Raw genomic sequence first — 19,829 nt, 5'->3', positions numbered from 1 at the left:
AAAAAAAAAAAAAAAAAAAAAAAGAAAGTAAATAAACAAACACTGGGGGATGGAAAAAAAAACCTAAAATTTTATGGCTTTCATCATGATGATAGTAATGATGATGTTCATGGTTAATCTTACAAAAACCCACAAAAGTATCCCTCAACTCACATACTATTGCCTGTTGTTTTTTCTTTTATTCTTCCACTTGTTTCAGTCATTTGACTGCAGCCATGCTGGAGCACCGCCTTTAGTCGAGCAAAGCGACCCCAGGACTTATTCTTTGTAAGCCTAGTACTTTTACTATCGGTTACTTTTGCCAAAACCGCTAAGTTATGGGGACGTAAACACACCAGCATCGGGCGTCAAGCGATGTTGAGGGGACAAACACAGACACACAAGCTCCCGCGCCTATTGCCTGTATTTTTTTAAAATACATTACAAAATCTGATATTAAATTAATTGTATCGATAAAAAAAAGAGAGGGCCACGACTGGAACGTCTGAGTGACCTAACCTAATGAAAAACAAGCAGAAACTGCAACAAATGGCATCACAATAGGAGGCAACGTCTAAGTGGTAATTAGACCCATTAGAAATAGCAGTGCCAAATTCCTTTCAGATTACACCACAAACATCTCCCTACAGCCTGAGAGAAAGAAGTAGAAGGGATGGTCACGGTTGGAACTAGAGAACAAGAAGAAATAGTAAAGACACAGTTTAATGAAGTGAAAAGGATGATGCAAGCTGTTGAGGGTGAAAGCTAATTAATAAGTTTTAATTGCTTTTTAGCAGGTAAAATATATCAACAGAGCAGAAAGTAGATCAATGGCTTAATTGTTTGGAAATATTAACGTTTTATGTATTTATATTTCTTTTAAATAATACGTTTACATTACCTTCTTTGGTCTTCATTGTGCAACAAGAGAAAAAGTTCCACGACTGACTTCAATGAAGAGACACGGGAACATAAATAAATAAATTAAAATGACATACAGCCAAAAGATTCCGTAACATTTGTTGCTATTGGATGAATATGCTAATACTAACCAATCAGCGGCCGTGTTACAATCGGTGTCTACTTAACTTCATTCCCACGCCGCTTCTTGTGTACATTTCTGTTGTGAAGTCCTGACCAGAAAGCACGGCGGGATTTCCTGCAAGAATGCCCAGCGGTAAGTTGTTTATTTAACTTCCCTATCGTAATTATTAAAACTGATTAAAAGAATTTGGTATTTTATTCATGGAAAAACCAAACAAAGATCTCGTTTAAATTTTACATTTCGTAATTAGCGTTGTTAATTAAAAGAGGTTAACTCATTGAGGAACACTTTTGTTGACTTACAGCGCTTACAAATTCTTCTGCCTTTTATCTTTTTGCATGTTATAATTTTACTTTGATCTAGGATACTTTATATGAATATTAAAGCGATCCCTGTACTTTATTTTATCGTCCCTGGAGGGAAGAAGGTAAGGTTAACACCGGTTGGATTTGAACTCGGAATATAAAGGACTGTAATTAAAAATGGCATCTTAAATAATCGGACTCGCTAATGAATATTTGTCAATCCATTTAGAAACAGGGAACATTTTGTAAGGAGATAAATAGAGTTGATGGGAATTAATTTATCCTAGTACATTGCTGCCATTGGCGACCTTTCGCTCTGAATTGGTAAAAGACAATAAACGAGATCTTAACTAAGAAAAATCTTGGGGTGGGACACAAGTAAGTGTTGAAGTCTTACTTTAAGCACAAAGTTTACTGTTACTGCTGGAGGATATGGTTGAAAGAATTGTCTCGAGATTTGAGACTTCTTAGAAGAACTTGGCAATGGGGACTGTACCTCGAGCAATTCTGATAGGACAATTTGCATTCGGTTTGGAATATGGTCCTGGCCCCTTGGAATCAATAAGAACCACTCAAATACTGCATTGATTTCAATGTTTGTGTTCTTTTAAATTTGCGAACTTGTGATATGTTTAAAGTAGGAACGTGAAACCGTTAGTGGCATGGAGCAAAGTGTGTGCAAGAATGTGTGGAGTTGTATCTGTAGTGGCGCGTGTGGCCGCTATCTTGGGAAGTGCCATTGCGCATGTGCAAGGACTTGCCGTCAGCGGAAGTACCCGAGCACGCATGCGCAATGCAACAGGTGGAGAGAAAGCAATAGCGTTCGATCTCTTATCCATCCAGCAGCTGTGGAGACAGGACGTTCTTTCAGGCTGTCCCAACTCGACCCCGACATGTGGTCGAAGCTTCCTTTGGTATTCTAGCGGCATGCCTATTCACCCAGGAACGAAACGGCTCTACACCAACCTAGAATAAAGTATTGGTCTGTTGTTACCGTTATCCCTCTTGTTGTTGTATTTCTGGATTTAATGATTAATATAAGGACTGGGGAGAGATGGCCGAGCCGTCATATCTCATCCAATTCTTATATATCTTTATTGAGAATAATAATACAAAACGAATTTTAAAATTTTACAAATTCATAGATTATTTTGTGAGGTACGGCTGTGTGGTTAGGAAATTCGCTTCCCAACCATGTTTCCGGGTTTCATTTCATGGTGTGGCACTTAGGACAGGCGTCTTCAATAATTTTCGACCGTGTGTATATAGTCTGCCTATCTATATGTGTGTGTATGAATGTCTCTACACCTCTTCAGTATCTTATGATGTGAATTTGTTTTATCATCTCTCTTTCTCATTCACTCTTTTAATGGCCACTCTATTTCTTTTCCCTTTTTTTCTTATAGAAATTGAATGCAGTTTGTTGGTTGTCATTATTGATACCAACCCAGTATGGTGGGGTCAGTGTTTTCTTGAAGAAAACTCACAGGTGAGAAAAAGACTGGCTTTCTTATACCTTAGTTTATTTCAGCTAATAGACTTAATCTCTTCAGTCAGTGTAAAATCCAGCTGTAGAAGCCATGATCAAATCAGACTGGAACCTGGTGCAGTTTACCAGTGTCAGTCAAATTGTCCAACACATGCCAGCATGGAAAGCAGATGCTAAATGATGATGATGATGATTATCAATGAAATAACAAATTAGAGTCGCGGGGATTGGCAAATGCTTTTGGTAATTAATTAATTATGTTTTTGTTTCATTACAGTTTAACATATTCCGGTATTTAGACAGCATGTTGGTTTTTGTCAACTCCCATCTCATGATGAAACCAGCCAACAAATTAGCCATCATCGCAGCACACAGCAACAAAAGGTTGGTTTGGATGTCATTCTGTCTTTTATTACTTTGGCTCATTTTCCCAAGAACGGTCTAGCTCAGAGATAACTAAAAATCAGTGAACAGTGAACAAAAGTGTGGGAGGGGATGACTGTTAATAGGGCAGAAGGGGGGCAGCTGGTAATACAAAAAGAAGTTGGGGGGTGAATATGTGCCAATTCTGCTCTCAAGTAATTGCAGCAGCAGAGTAATGCCATAGTTAGAAGAGTGATAAGGGGGGATGGGTTTTTAAGAGCATTAGGTGTGGGGAGTGCTTAAAGGAACATAGGTATGTTCTAGCACCCACTATCTGTTTCCCTTACCAATCTCAAAGAGATCTGAAGAATCTGAGGAACCATTTCAAGGTTCATCAAGATCAGACACCACTTTTAAGTTGCACCAAAATTTGTGTGCAATTTATGTGGACATATTTTTAAAAGTATGTCTGATCTAAAAAGCCACATAAGATCTCGTGCTAGAATGGGTGATCAAGCTCTGCATTGAGCAGACAATGTCATACACATACATAGATAATAAAAGAAGAATGGAGCAGCTGGTATTAAAGTTATTTTGTGGTTTACAATTGTTTCAAAACATGGATGACAAGAATGATATTGTCATGTGCATTATATAATGCTTATAACACAGTGACCTCCACACTCATGACCAAACACACACACACACACACACATATATATGTATATGTATATTTATAAGCAAATAACAGCAGATGGATTGTTGTTCACTACAGCTGTTTCAGATGTGTTTTTTATTGATGAATAGAATTATTACATCATGCAGAAAAACCATATTCATCAGGGGGAATATATGTAAGAATTAAACATTTCAAAGCATCTGTTCCAAAGCAAAAAGCCATTTCTTGACTCAACCGACTAAAATTTGGTCAGAGAGTGTATATTTACATGTATGTATTTATATATATATGTGTGTGTGCTTGCATACATGTATTTATAAAGATTGTTTTCTTTCAGCTACTTCCTGTACCCAAAGGGCAAAGAAGAGGAACCAAAAGTGGTAACCAATGAGGTGAACGAAGAGAACGGCACCACCACAGTTGCTAATGTTACTCCTCGACCATTAAACGACGGCCGTTACGAACTTTTTGCCCAGGTTGATGATCAAATAACTGAACAGTTAAAGAATCTTATGGTTGACCGTATGTTTAACCATTTGGCATTCAGATTATTCTGTTGATTGTAATGCTTGTTTATTCACATCGATATGAGTTAGTCATGCATTGTCTTGTAGCCAAGCGTACATATTTTTTACTTTCACCAATAGTTTTAGATCTTTTCATTCACAACTTCGACATTAGTGCATTAGCAAAATTATCTCCCCTGGAATTTATTTATTTATTTTTAAAATTTTCCAAAGTGTACAAATTAATCTCTGCCACAAGATATTAAGGTCTTGAATTCCAATTCTGAACATTTAAAAAAAAAAGTTGATAGGGCAGTAAAGTTACAGACTTAAAGGATCAATGGCTTGTAACCCTTCACTCCTACTGCCCCTGGCAAGTGCATTTGTCAAGAGGCTACCCATGGCTTTCCTGTGTTTTCTCCTTTTGGCATTGAAACCAGCCAAAATTTGACTTTGGTTATAGGAAATGGTAAGCGTTCAGAGCAGTCCATAACCTGATCTTGCTAATATGTTACCTAAAGGAATGGAAAAATTGCTTCTGAATTTCATAGATCGTCACATATCAATTTTTATATGATAAACACATTAAAAAAAAAAAAGACCCTTCTTCAGTCGTTGAATGACCATGAGATTGCACCTAGAAAGTTTCCCTTTGAGGCACGAATCTGGGCAGGGTTGTTTATGGAAGACCAGTAGTCGTCCATGCATACCAACCGTATCAACATTGCCTGATGCTGTTCTTTAGACATCCTTTTGCTAGCATCAAGTCTCCTGGAGGTTTTCAGAATCTTGTTTGATTCCTAGCTTAAAAGCTGCACTTGATGCAAACTTACAAGTTAGCTCCTGCAGAGGGCTAAATGAGCCTGTCGCCCCAAAACTAGTCAGCAATAATAATAAAGCACTTATTGGTCCCCTACCAATATGATTTTACTTTAAATGAAAAACTTGTAAGTTCACAAATTTTTGGAGTTTCTTTTTTAAATTTGATTTTTCAACTGTTAGCATGTAACAGATACTCATCCAGACCTGATCCCAATGTTGGATGTTCAAGAACCAAATGAAGGGCAAATTTTGAACCCTGGGATCATCCTGATTCCAAAAAGGTATATGTCTATGTTGACTGAGATATAGGGGTCCTGGACGGACAGACAGACAGACAGACAAAATTTCATGTTTATTATTATAGATAAATGTTAAACATTTATAAGTAGAAAGTAGAAACAACAGATTATCCAACTAACACCACCAACAACAACAACAACATTATGAATACTAAACTTATTTTTATTCTTTCTTTCAGAAGAGGTTGGCCAACTTTATTCTGACTCTGTAGTCGCTGGTTCCATCGGCATGGCACTTTGCTGTATCCTTTCCACTTCGTGTTATTATTATTATTATCACTATTAAGGTGGTGGGCTGGCAGGGTTGTTAGCACGCTGGACGAAATGCTTAGCGGTATTTCACGTGTCGTTAAGTTCTGAGTTCAAATTCCGCTAAAGTTGACTTTGCCTTTCATCCTTTCGGGGTCGATAAATTAAATACCAGTTGAACACTGGGGGTCAATGTAATCAGACAGAAACTGAAAGAAGCCCATCATGTATATATGTTTGTGTGTGTGTGTGTGTATATATGCTTGTGCGTGTGTGTGTATATATATTTGGTGTGTGTATATATATATATGGTGTGTGTATATATATGTTTGTGTGTGTGTGTGTATGCTTGTGTGTCTGTGTTTGTCCCCTCCACCATCGCTTGACAACCGATGCCGGTGTGTTTACATCCCCGTAACTTAGCGGTTCGGCAAAAGCGACCGATAGAATAAGTACTAGGCTTACAAAGAATATGTCCTGAGGTTGATTTGCTCGACTAAAGGCGGTGCTCCAGCATGGCTGCAGTCAAATGACTGAAACAAGTAAAAGACTAAGAAAACGTGTATTTTTCCCTTAATTTAATCTTCCTGGAAAAAGTCATCAACCGAATGGAGAAGGAGCTTCATCTTGGTGACAAACTTTCCAGTCGGATCATGGTGAGTCTTTAAAAAACGACTTTCTTAACTCTGTAATTATCAGCACAGTGCTCTAATCAAATGTAAATGACCTTGACCTTATTCATTCGCATTTGTTTTGAATTAATCAAGCGTTATCTCAAAGATTTGAGATTTTGATGAGGTGATTGTTTAGTTTCAGAATGACATTGCAGGGTTGGTGAGAGAAGCCAGATCTGGTCACTATGAACTTATGATAGGATATTTGGGCTGGTTTAAATACTAAAGGGTTGAATAAAGTACCAGTGACATATTGAGGTAGAGGTTATCAACTGACCCCTTCCTCCTTCCCCTGAAATTTGCCAACTTTTTACCAAAACATGAAATATTTATTATTTGAGGTCATTGAAATTTTCTAAATATTATTTTTCTGTCTAAATTAGATAATGAAAGGATCTCAGGATAACCCAGCCCAATATATGAACTTTATGAATACTGTTTTCTCTGCTCAGAAACAGGTGAGTTTGTGTTTTTTTTTTTGGTGGGGGGGGGGGAGTCCTTGTCCCACACTTGTGGTATGCATCTGTCATCATCTCTAGTATTATCATAATCAGCACCATTTGAGTGTAATCATTACCAGCATCGCCTTCTAGCACTTCTGCTGGTGGCACGTTAGAAAATCATTCGAGTGAGGTCGTTGCCAGTGCCGCTGGACTGGCTCCCATGCAGGTGGCACGTAAAAAGCACCTTTTTGAGCATGGCCGTTGCCAGTACCGTGTGACTGGCCCTCATGCCGGTGGCACGTAAAAAGCACCCACTACACTCTCGGAGTGGTTGGCGTTAGGAAGGGCATCCAACTGTAGAAGCTCTGCCAGCTCAGGTTGGAGCCTGGTGCAGCCTTCTGGTTCACCAGTCCCCAGTCAAATCGTCCAACCCATGCCAGCATGGAAAGCGGACGTTAAACGATGATGATGATGATGATTGTTATCATTTTTATTGATGTCTCTGTCGGTGCTAGTTGTGTTATCCACATCATCATCATCATGGGGTTGCATTTAATTACCACCATCTCTCCATCATTTTCTGGCCGTCACCTCCAACCACTACAAAAGCTGAATTACAGAATAAATCCCCTCATTGTTCTCCTGCAGAACGTACGACCTTAATGTTTATAAATTGAGGGCTAGAGCTGACAGTTCCTGATGAGAGTCGAGCAAATGAACGACACCAGTTCAAGATGAGGAATATAAACATAAACGTATGCAGAGTTTTTGTGGGGGTTAATTCTACCTCATCTCTTTCTCATAACACTTGGCCTAGAAGTGGCCCAGGGGCCTTGCTTGGGATGATTTCTAGTAAAGAAAAAAATAAAACATCTACACATTATTATCATCATTAACACAAACCCTCACCGTCAGCATCATTCATCATTATCACAGCCACCATCACATCTGCTGCAGTTGTAGAGGATTTGGAATGTTATTTTAACTATATATATATATATATATATATACATATATAAAACTGCTGTATGTATACTTTCAGAATGTCATCATAGACAGTTGTATCTTGGGAGAGGACTCCAGTCTGCTACAACAGGTAGGTTGAACTTCTCACATTTTCATTTGCTCTCTCTCGTGTGTGTGTGTATATATATAGAAATATATATATATATATATATATCATTGCTATTATGCAAAAGTGTCATAAGTCCATTTCTTTTTACATTAGCAACAGTTTCAGCTTAACAATAATACTTTGTTGAGTGCATAAAATCGTGACTCCATGCTTGGATGATATTTTAGCAAAACTGTCATTTGTGGGACTTACTACACTTTTGTAAAATGCTAAACCGTTATACTACACGTTGACAATCTTTAATATCTTGGCATCTGAAGCAGCTGGAGATACGATAGTTTGACCAAAAGAACTGGCTATTAAATATTGAAAAAAACACATTTGGCCGAATTCGGACACGACTGTTTAACATAATAGCAACGATGTGTGTATTGTATATATGCATGCAATGCGCATGTGTGTGTGTATGTATTTCTCTCTCCCCACCTATGTGTGTGAGTGTGTATGTGCATTGTGGTGATTGTAATGTTCTTCCATATATCGTGTGCATCCATACATGTTTTAATTCTCAAATCTCTCTCTCTCTTCTATTCTTTATTCACAGGCATGTGATATTACTGGTGGCACCTACCTCAAGTTACCCACAGTCTCCGGCATCTTACAGTATCTACTGGTATGTCAACCACTCGCATAATATTTAATTAATTTATAACCATCCATCTTCTCCACTGACTATTCCTGGAAGGGCCATGAGGGGAAATCCCTAGACACTGCTTTCATTGGGTCCTATCAGAAGCAAATGCCATTACAGTTCCCTGCTAGATTCCCAAGCATCACCACAACCAACTCAGACTAAGGACATTATCCAACCCTCTCATTCTTGGTCGACCCCCAGGTCTCCTGCCTGACAAAGGATAGAGTCTTCAGGTACCTTCTCCATAATGTCTTATCAGAAGCAACTGTCATTACACTCTCCTGATGGGTTTCCCAGCTTGACCAAGTGAAACTAAGGACATTATCCAACCCTCTCATTCTTGGTCCACCCCTAGGTCTTCTGCCTATCAAAGAGTAGTCTTCAGGTACCTTCTCCATAATGTCTTACCGGAAGCAATTACCATTATACTTTCCTGTTGGATTCCCAGGCATAACCAATTGTGTCTGTGGTAATTATCCAACCATCTCCTTCTTGGTCTACCCCCAAGATTTTCTGCTGGTTCTTTCAGCTTTAAGAATCTCTCTCACAGTTCTTTCCTGTGACATTCTAATTGTTACGTTGTGACCTCTCAATGCTGAGAAGTTGTGACTTGACGTGGAGAGACTCGATGTTTAAAAACTAGTTTTATAGAAACTTCTTTCAAAATTCCTATTTTGTTTTTCACCCATTAACTCAGTAATGGAGTGACCGACCATGTAGGAGCAGCCTGGTTGGCTTGTCGTTTTGTCATTAACATCATTTAATTAATTACAATAATCTTTTGTTTCTTTATTTGTCTAGTGTGTCTTTCTTCCTGATCCTCATGTTAGACATAAACTGTCTCTGCCAGCGAGGGTTCAAGTTGATTACAGGGCTGCTTGTTTTTGCCACCGGAACCTCATTGATATTGGTTACGTGTGCTCCGTTTGTCTGTCAAGTAAGTAAAAAAAAAATAAATAAATAACAGCAGCCAAATTAATTCAAAACAAGGTGAAGAAATAAGCATTGTACAGGTTTGGCCAAAAGTCTCCTGACAGTAAATGAAAACCATTTAATTCCAAGATTTAATTATGTTTAACGACTGAATGAATTTAAGAAAAGCATCTAAGTATGGAACACCATGAAAATTGTTCAGACTGAAGTCCTTCTTGAGTGACACATTTCTCCATTCGAGAAATGTGTCACTCAAACATACACAAGTGTGTGTGTGTGTTTGTGTTGAAGACTTCTCCTCCAAGTGGAAGACAGTTAAGAGAAATAACTCAAAAGAGTGAATTTCATTAATTTAGATAATTAAATTAAGCTGTGATACACCAATTGTTAAGTAAAAAAAAAACTCAACCAAAATTTGCCTCTTAGTTGGAGAAAGAAGACAAGAACCTAGTGGTCATTGTTAGCAACTCTTAATGACAAGGGGAGATAATTTGAAGAATTTAAGGCTTAAGAAATACCAATTAATATCTAATTATATACCTATGTTTGTTGTAAAGATTCTAAAGCAGAGAATTCCAAACAAATTCTGTGAAATTTTGTCCAAATTCTTCAATAATTTCTCTTGATTTCTGTTTCCAGTTTTCTGTTCCTTTAGTCCGATTTGTTCCACTTGTCAGTAAGTTGATACCTTTTCTTTATTTTCTTTTGAAAATCTAAATTCTTTCTAACCAAACATTCTGGTTTTAAGCTTTTGATACCATTTCTTCCAAATTCTATATATTCTTTATCTTTTATCCTTTAATTGTTCCGCTCGTTGGACTGGCCATGCTGGGGCACCACTTTGAAGAATCTTTAGTTGAATGAATCAACCCCCAGTACTTATTTTTTATTATAAAGCCTGGTGCCTATTCTATCGGTCTCTTACCAAATCAATAAATTATGGGGACATAAACACACCGACACCGGTTTCCAAGTAGTTGTGGGATACACACATACATAAAAGTATATATTCTTATATATGTATAAATATATACATATACACTTTACCTTTATGTTATCTTATTCCTGGCTCAAATACATTATCTGTTTTATGCTCAAATGCTTTGTAACTTCTCTTTTCTGACCCTTTATGTTCTAAGCTCAAATCCCACAGGGGTCAACTTTTGCCTTTTATCCTTTCGGTCCTTAGTGTAATCAACCAATTCCACTTTCTTCTAAAATTACCAGCCGTGCCAAAATTCGAAATGCTTAGTGTTATTTATTTATTTTATTTTATTTATTTTTTCCAGAACTACATTCAAATTCCTTGGACCTCCGAAAATATTGAAGAAAAAAATTCGGAAAAACAACACGTGAAATACCATTGTACATCGAACATGAAGTTCTTGAACACTTGTTTGGACATATACATACATACATACACATATATATATATGACAAGCTTCTTTCAGTTTCCGTCTACCAAATCCACTCACAAGGCTTTGGTATTTATATAAATCTCTGTTGATTGGTCAGAAGCGATGTCACTCAGCACACTGCCTCATGAAGGTCACTGCACACACAACCATGTGCTGCCATCTGTTGGCTGGCTACAGAACTAGTCCGGAAACGTTTTGATACCACCTCGTATAAGGTGTGTATGTGTGTGTCATCGTCTTCTTGTCTTTCTGCATTGAGATCATTTGGGAAGGAAGCATTGATGTTTGTCTCTGTTTTACAATTTGGTGATTCAGCATTTGATGACATAGAATTACTTGAAAAACGTAGGTTTGCATCTGAAGAGGGCAACTGACCATAGAAGACTGTCTCAAGAAGTCCTGACTAACTCATGCTAGCATGGAAAAAAAAAAAAGAATTAAACTCGACATAAAAATAACAGTGATGATGATGATGGTGAGGCTATAAAAATGCAAAACACAAAATCTAAGAATAAATTTTTATTAAAATAACTAAATTGTTGTTGCTTTTGTTTAACCCTGGGCCAAGGCTGGTTGAATAGGCCTATGATGAATAGCTTTCCAGCCATGATTTCTCATCTTGTGTCTTCTCTCCTTCTGCATTGTCTATGTAAGATTGCATTATTCTATGTTCTTTGTTTAAATTATAAAGCATAATTTGAGGGAGATTTGGCTGTTATTTTTAGCAGGTTGGATGACTGCATGAACCTTTTTTGCTGGCTTGTTATTGCCCCTTTGGTCATGAATGACCATGGTATTGCACCTAGAAAGTTCCCCAAGAAAGGCACAAGTCCAGACAAGATTGTTTATGGAAGACTAGCAGTAGCCCATGCATATCAGCCTCCTCTCTTCACGCCACCGATGTTACCCAAGGGAAAGGCAAAGGGGCCAATACAGCTTGGCACCAGTGACATCACAACCCATTTCTACAGCTGAGTGAACTGGAGCAATGTGATTGTGAACCTGACGCTCTAACCACTGAGCCATGCGTCTTCACACACATACACACACACGTGTGTATATATATATATATGTGTGTATACACACATGTAAACATAAAAAAAGAGACATAGAACGAAGCTGACGGCACACACCCATTCATACACACACGTATACACCAATGTATCTTCCTACCCCAAAGACTTCATTTAAAACATTTCCTGTTTTCTTTATGCCTCCACCCCCACCCTCTACACCATCGTCATCTTATTCCAATACATCTCCATCCGTTTCCTAATTACAAAATCAATTAACTAATTAAAACTTTATTTTTCTTCAACAGTCTTTTTTTTTTTTTTTTTTTTTTTTTTTTTCAGTTTTTAAAATATTTTTCTCCGTTTTTTTTCTATTTAAATATAAATATAAAAAAAAAAACATCATTTTTCTTCATCTTTTATTTGTTTTAGTCATTAGACTGTGGCCATGCTGGGGCGCTACTTAGAAGTATTTAGTCGAATGTATCAACCCCACTTTTTTAAAATCTGGTACTTATTCTATTGGGCTCTTTTGCCAAACCGCTAAGTTACAGGGATGTAAACACACCAACACCATCGGATGATGAAAGATTAGAGTGCAACAGAGAGGCAGAAACAGGTGCCTTGCTCTAGAGGAGGTACATGGGTACCCGACCAAGGAGAAAGTGGTGCCAAGAAAGAAGACTGAAATTCAGCAACTGTACATCTGATGTCCCCTAAATTTTTTTTTTATGATTCCTTCATTCTTCATTTCCCTGAGCATTATTCGATGCACCGTTATTGCATTTTGGGTTAAATTTTCTGATGTGTTGTGGTGTACCTGAGCAGCACTCCATACTATAAGTTCATTCATTATATTATATTTTAAAAGACAGACAGGGGTTGGTGATTGGAAGAGCATCCAGCCGCATAGCTCTCCCTCAAATACATCCCTGTCTAAGATATATTAACATGGAATAACAGACATTCAACAAACAAAGAAATCTGGAACAGATTTTTTTTTTATTTTCTAAAAAACAAAAACATAAAAAAAGTACAATGTAAAAAATAGGTAAATTAGAAAAAAACGGTTTTTAGCAAATTAAATTCTTGGAATGGATGTCTTTCTTGTTCTTTTACTTGTTTCAATCATTGGACTGTGGCCATACTGGGGCACCATCTTGTTGGGTTATTCAAACAAATCTATCCCCAATAATTAATTTTTTTATGCCAGTTTTTTTATACAGCGCCATGTTTTACAATGCTGTAAATAATAATAATAATGGTATGTTTTATATAAGCTTAAAGCTTTTAGCGATCACCGTGCAATGACTAAGGAAAATAGGCATATAAGCCCTTGACAAAAAAAAGAAGGCTTTCCTGTTTGTGTGGGAGTCGAACCCACATCCCTTTGTTAACGTGACTAAATGTGTTACCTTTACACCAGCGAATTAGCCTCCCCATTTCTGTCAAATTTAAAAATTATATTAGTTCGTATTTGTTCTAAGTAAACAAACTTTCTATATGCTTTCGGTGCGAATGGTTTTTTTTATACGGCGCCATGTTTTACAATCCTGTAAATAATAATAATAGTATTTTTATATAAGCTTAAAGCTTTTAGTGATCACACATATATATGTATATGTACGAGATACAGCACAGTTTCCAAATTCTCTCATAACAAATTGTTTTTGCTCATTTCTTTCTGGCAATCCTATTTTACTTACCAGCCTATCACATCTTTACCCTAACCCTCACATATGCATATGAGATGACCGCAGCCATAAGAAATCAATACCAGTAACTATTGCTGCCAAAATTCTTGGAATTTGGACAGAATCACTACAAGTGGGAATGTCTAAATTTTTCTTTTCCGTTTAATTTTTTTCCTTTTTTATATATATATTTTTTCTTATATTTCTCCTTTTCTCAAATTTCTTTGAATTTTTTTTGTAGTTTTTAAAATTTTGTTTTCCTTTTTAGAAATTTCTCCAATTCATTTTTTTTCTTAGAATATTAAATTTTCCTACTTTCAAATCTGCCAAAATTATTTGGTTTCCTACTTAGAGTTTCTTCTGTAATATTTTTTTCTTTTAACAAAATTTTCCAAATTTTAATTTTTGTGAATTTTTTTCTTTTATTTAAAAAAATACTTTTTCTTGTTAATTAAAACCCTTCTTGGCTCGTTAACTTTTTCGCTTGTTCTTTAATACTGTCATTCATTCATTCATTATTTCATTAACATGTTAATTCATTTTGTTTGTTAATGCTTTCATTAGTTCGTTAATTCATTAGCCCCTTCATTTGTTCATTAAAGCGTTCGTTTGCTTCTTAGTGTCTTTGTTGTTATTTTTTTTTCCTTCTGTTTACCACTTTCCTTTGCTTAATCCACCTGTTTAATCCACCTTGCATAATCCACCTGTGGATTAGTGGGTCTTCTTCAGTGTCTGTTTATGGAGAGTGATTAACCGAAGCAGCACGCAAACGAGAATCAAAGCATTGATTATGTAAAGTGATATGCAAATGAGGCAAAAGTTCTGAAGACTATAAAGTACATAGAAGAAGTAGATGGAGCCAAAGTTTGCCAGAAGAGAAACAAGGCTTTGCATAGCAATGGCGTCGTCCGATTTGGTAATGGCTGCAAGAAAGAGAGAGAGAAACAGGGAGAATGAGAGAGAATGAATGAATGAGAAAGAGAGAATGAGGAAGAATGAAAGAGAGGGAGAATAAGTTAGAAGGAAGGAATGAAAGAGACTGAGAAAGAATGAATGAATAAGAGGGAAAGAGATAGAATCAATGAATGTAAAGAGAGAGAATGAGATAGAATGAATGAATAAGAGAGGAAGAATAAGTTAGGAAGAATGAATGAATAAGAAAGAGAAGACATATACACACATACACATATATATACACACACACCTTCATGCACACACACACTCATACACATACAAACTCATGCACATACACACACACACTTAGACATCATTTTACAGACACACAGTGAAAGGAGAAAGCAGTAGCATGGAGTACATCAAATATTCTTCTTAAGCAAGTCTAACCACTCTACTCACTCATAAAGATTTGCATCATATAAAAGGCCATTGCAAAGACACTACTGGGTTGATTGAAAATACTGTCCTTCGATAGAATCCTGTCCACCAGACCAAATCCTTTACCATACCTGTAACCAGAAAAGGACAAATTATAGAATAATTTGTTGTGAATATACGATTGTATGGCTCAATGCTAAGCAGACATTAATGCAAGCATTTACGTGTAATTTCTTGTTTACTAAAAGTAAATACAACCTGAAGAAGCAATAATAAATCTCTGAGCGAGGTATAAACAGCAGCCGCACAACATCGTGAAGTAATATATGCCACCTAAATGTGGCTGACCCTTAACCCTTTTGTTACTGTATTTATTTTGAGATGCTCTGTGTTTCTTTCAATTAATTTTAAGTATAGCAAAAAATTTAGTAAAATAACTTAGTTATCATTCAACTAGTGTTAGGAATACAAATTGTCAGTAAGGTTTGGTGGAAGATTTTAATTCAAAACTTATGAAAACAAGACATTTATACTACAGAGCCATGCTGGACTACCCATTCATCTATGATACAAATTCCCTGTTTTAAAGTGATCTAAATTAAAACATTTCATTAAAATTTCATGTTAATTATATGTTCAAAACATCAACTTAATAATGGACAAAGTTATTTTACTAAATTCTTATTTTCAAAATTAATTGAAGCAAAACCAGTGTAATTCAACAGAAATATGTTAATGAAAGGGTTAACTAATTAACTAGTTCACTAATTGATTGTTTGATTAATTGTATGATCAATCAATCAGTCTATTGGCTTATCAGAAACCATTCATGACCTCACCGTTGATGTGCCCACATCAGTCTGTAATGTCATCTCAAAATTGCAAAAAAAGTGTTTCCATCTTTGCATCTTTGTCTCCAAATAATTTTTTCATTCTCTGCCATGGTGCTGCATAAGTTTTAAGATAACTTTCTAAAACCATTTTAACCCTTTCGTTACTCTATTTATTTTGAGATGCTTTGTGTTGCTTTCAATTAATTTTAAATATAACAAAGAATTTAGTAAAATAACTTAGTTATCATTAAGCTAGTGTTAGGAACATAAATTGTGACTAAGGTTTTGGTGGAAGATTTTAATTCAGAACTTTTGAAAATAAAACATTTGTACTATAGAGCCAGAGGTGGTTTCAGCCAGGTTGGCATCAAAAAGCTTGATACTGTTAACATGATGGCGAGCTGGTGGAATCATTAGCACAATGGACAAAGATGCTTAGCAGCATTTTGTCCAGAGTTCAAATTCTGCTGGGGTTGACTTTGCCTTTCATCCTTTCTAAGGCTGCTAGCTTACCTGGCAGAATCGTTAGCACAATGAGCAAAATGCTTAGTAGCATTTCATCTGTCCTAACGTTCTGAGTTCAAATTCCACTGAAGTCGACTTTCATCCTTTCAGGGTTGATAAAATAAGTACCAGTTTGAACACAGGGGGGTTGATTTAATCGATTCATCCACTTTCCCCAAATCTGCTGGCCTTGTGCCAAAATTTGAAACCATTATTACTAAACACGAGAACCTGACAGTCCCATTTTTCTTTTCATTCCGCAAAGTCCCTCTGGGAAACCCAGAGCCAGGGAACTTTGACTAATACTACTGCTGTAGATGCTGCTGCTACAACTACTACAAACCGTGTAATCACCACAGCCATCATTCCAGTTTGTTAGCCAAACGATTTCCCCTCCAGAGATTAAACTAAAATTAATAATAGATCCCCACTCCTCCTCCCGCTCGTGCTATAATCTGTAACGTAAACAACACAATCCTTAATTGACCTCGGAATTGGGGGTTGTTTCCGTAGAGGTCATTTGACGACGCTGCTGAAGGTGCTTGCACGTGCACTAACATACGTACACACGCACTCACTCACACGTATACATGTACACAAGCATGTTGGTCAGGATGTATTTTAATCAAAACACAAACTGTTAACGAATGAATCTTCTTTCTACACATTTCGAGGCGCAAAATAACGAGTGAACCTCTGTATGGTTACCTGATCTGCTAGATGTAGCAGCCAAAACCTCCCCCAGGTCTTTCAGTGAATAAAAAGTAATATATCGGATAAGATAGTCATAATTATGTTGTGTGTGGGGTGGGTGGGTAGTGGTAAAATAAAAGGGATTATAACGGCTGTAACGTCTTCAACAAAACGACTGCTCGAAAAGGACTTGCCTAGTGTTAAATAACAAGGACACACGTGATGAGACAAGGAAAACTTAACGCTCAAATATCATGCATATATATATATATATATATATGTGTGTGTGTGTGTGTGTAATACAGACTATTTTTAATTGGGACTCAGGGGTCAAGTGTTTCGTGTGCGGCATCAAACTGACTTCGCTACAATAAATTTGAGTCACCACGTAACTTCTGCCTATCAAAAACGACAACACATACACACAAATAGATAAGATATAAGGTAATCATTTAAATGACAATTTGTTGATCAGTATTGATAAAATTAGTGATTAAATTACATGTTAATTAAGATGTGTGTGTATACACATGGGTGCGTAATGTATTTTTTAAAACGATGTGTGAATTTAAAGGGGCCTGGCTGCTGTTACGTTTGAGTTGTTGATATTTAGTCACGCGGTTAGTCCTGATCGAGCAGATCGATGTATTACAGAAGGCATTCCAACCGTGATCAGCCCGTCTTTTCTACAATAGTTGTGTACCCAGGACAATATAGTCCAACGTGTTGTTTTTCTTTCGTTCTTCTAAAACAGTAGAATATGTTGTAAGGACAAATTGGGGGTTATTTCTAACATGTGGAGGGACCATGTAGAAGCTGCTCCGTGGTTTCTTGCTGCATGTAGTTTTAATGACCGATAGATCAAACCCCACAACCCAGTTTCAATCCTTAGTTGAGTCCAGTGCAATTTACCTCGCGATAACCTTCGATGGTGGAGCCGGTGGTACTGCAGGAGAAGCTAAATGAAAATATGCAACAAACTCATATACATTCATCAGTCGTAGGATAATATATAAGGTTTCCCACCTATAGAAGAAAATCTAGGAAAAAATAAAGGAAGGGGCTGTTCGTTTGCCAATAAATTTTTTAAGGGCGGACTTAATAAAAATTTACACCGGTTTTACTTACCGCGATGTAAATATTTGAGAACAACTCATAGTTCGGCTAAAATCACACCATGGGTTATAGGAATCGTTTTTCTGTTTGACTGTCCCTACATGAAATGCGTACATTGAGAGAATGAAGCCGAATAAAGAAAGAATAAATAAGAGATATTTCGTAAACTTTCCACTGATGTTCGACACCGCCATGTTTCGATGACAACTAATTGTATTTCTTTTTGCATAACTCTTCACAGGTGTGTTAGAACTTAAAGGGCATAACTACAGATTAGTGCTCCAGCATCATAACTTTATGAAAAATACGTTTTTCAAATTAGATTTTCGATAATATCGGACAATATCTTATCCGATATATTACTTTTTATTCGTTGAAAGACCTGTTGTGAATTTTCAAATTAAGTTTTCGAAGGTCTAGATTACAATTATGTTAAGAGTTTGAAAAAGAAAAAGAAAAGAAAACTTTTGGTGGCGATTCGGATCGTTCTAATAATATTTATGGTCGTAAAAAAAGTGAATGTAAATTATCTTAACAAAAGTGAAACTAAATTGTGAACGGAACCGGAAGTGACTAGTGACAGCCCGAAATTTCATAAAAAGAACCGAAACGCTTCCTTCATTATGCTATGTCCACAGACACCTATACGTATATTACCTTCTTGTGGTATGTTAAGCATTTCAGAAGTAGCAGCTAATGTACACCGTACCATTGCACTATACGCAGTGACGAACATCACTGAGAAGTGTGATTGTTTTCATCTTGAATATATGTACCGTTTTTATGTTTAGCATTTTGATTAACGTATCTCAGGCCCTGGTATAATTACAGTTTCTTGGTTCCAACGAGTTGTGTATAAACAGGAGAAAGAAATACAAGAAAACGAGTTGCAATTAACTGCTACGTTTTATTCAACCATTAAAGGAATTGGTACAGAAACTGTTGGTACATCAGGAATGATACTGTTTTAAGAAAACGTACAATAAAAATTAACACTTCCTTCTCCAAGCTTAGATTCGAAACCGAATCTAAGGATTCTCGGTTGCCCAAACCACCACAATCAACAGGCGTCAAAAAAGGTTTTCTTTGTCCTGTCAAAAAGTGATAAATCATCTCCCTTAAAAAACAAAACCCCCAAAACAAGGAATGGTCCCTCACCAAACTTTTTCAGTTCCCATCTACCAAATTTCAATGACAAATCTTTGGTCGGCTCAACAGATTGACAGAATACAGTGGCCCAAGGCACTGCAAGGTGGAATTGAACCTGAAACTACAAAGTTAATTAGAAGGTGAGGTTCTGAACCACAAAGCAAAGCTATGCGTGGATCTGTGGAGGAAGCAGCCATGTTTTTCTCTCTCTGGGGAATTCAAGTGGAAGTTTTTGGTTTGGAACAAAAATAATTATGAATTCTTGTAAGGTTCTTTTCTTTTCTTTTTTTTCTGTTTGGAATGAATTCCTTTGGTGTGTTACATAATATACATAGTATGTAGATGTGTGTGTGTGTATGTACAAATATATACACACACATAAGTATATATACATATACATACATAGATATATGTATGTATGCATATAATTATGAACTCAACTATAGATGGTAAACAACATGTATATATATGTTCATGTGTGTATTTCTATATATATATATATATATATATATATATACA

The 19,829-nt window shown here is 36.5% G+C and overlaps 3 protein-coding genes across 5 annotated transcripts in view; 1 reads left to right on the top strand and 2 right to left on the bottom strand.

Annotated features, from left to right (window-relative positions):
• The window catches only part of LOC106870269 (translation initiation factor eIF-2B subunit alpha), a 6,445-nt gene extending 5,549 nt beyond the window's left edge, over positions 1-896 (bottom strand). The window contains exon 1 of the mRNA XM_014916287.2: positions 876-896. Coding sequence (XP_014771773.2) covers positions 876-896 — 21 coding nt within the window. The remainder of the gene's footprint in view (positions 1-875) is intronic.
• A 139-nt stretch (positions 897-1,035) lies between these two features.
• LOC106870275 (general transcription factor IIH subunit 3) lies at positions 1,036-11,506 on the top strand. The gene is made up of 12 exons (XM_014916292.2): positions 1,036-1,156; positions 2,736-2,818; positions 3,096-3,202; positions 4,198-4,382; positions 5,667-5,729; positions 6,334-6,392; positions 6,794-6,868; positions 7,896-7,949; positions 8,533-8,601; positions 9,424-9,559; positions 10,195-10,231; positions 10,845-11,506. The coding sequence occupies exons 1-12, from the start codon at positions 1,147-1,149 to the stop codon at positions 10,909-10,911; spliced, it is 945 nt and encodes a 314-aa protein (XP_014771778.1). The 5' UTR covers positions 1,036-1,146; the 3' UTR covers positions 10,912-11,506.
• On the bottom strand, positions 9,443-18,518 carry LOC106870276 (vitamin K epoxide reductase complex subunit 1). Of its 3 annotated transcripts, none has more exons than XM_052976583.1 (3): positions 18,174-18,518; positions 15,037-15,146; positions 9,443-9,552 (listed from the first exon to the last, which is right to left on the bottom strand). In XM_052976583.1, exons 1-3 carry the CDS (start codon positions 18,353-18,355, stop codon positions 9,521-9,523), a joined length of 324 nt encoding a protein of 107 aa, XP_052832543.1. In that variant the 5' UTR covers positions 18,356-18,518; the 3' UTR covers positions 9,443-9,520. The 3 variants fall into 3 exon arrangements, with proteins under 3 accessions (XP_052832543.1, XP_014771779.1, XP_014771780.1); XM_014916293.2 differs by lacking the exon at positions 9,443-9,552 and adding an exon at positions 12,970-14,603 and having other exon boundaries at positions 18,174-18,492; XM_014916294.2 differs by lacking the exons at positions 9,443-9,552; positions 18,174-18,518 and adding exons at positions 12,970-14,603; positions 17,958-18,101.
• Between the last annotated feature and the right edge of the window lie 1,311 nt (positions 18,519-19,829).

Source organism: Octopus bimaculoides, chromosome 25 (genome assembly GCF_001194135.2).
Source record: "Octopus bimaculoides isolate UCB-OBI-ISO-001 chromosome 25, ASM119413v2, whole genome shotgun sequence".
NCBI classification, from domain to species: Eukaryota; Metazoa; Mollusca; class Cephalopoda; order Octopoda; family Octopodidae; genus Octopus; species Octopus bimaculoides.
Note: the sequence above shows the minus strand (reverse complement) of the source record. Positions and strands in the feature narration are given on the sequence as shown.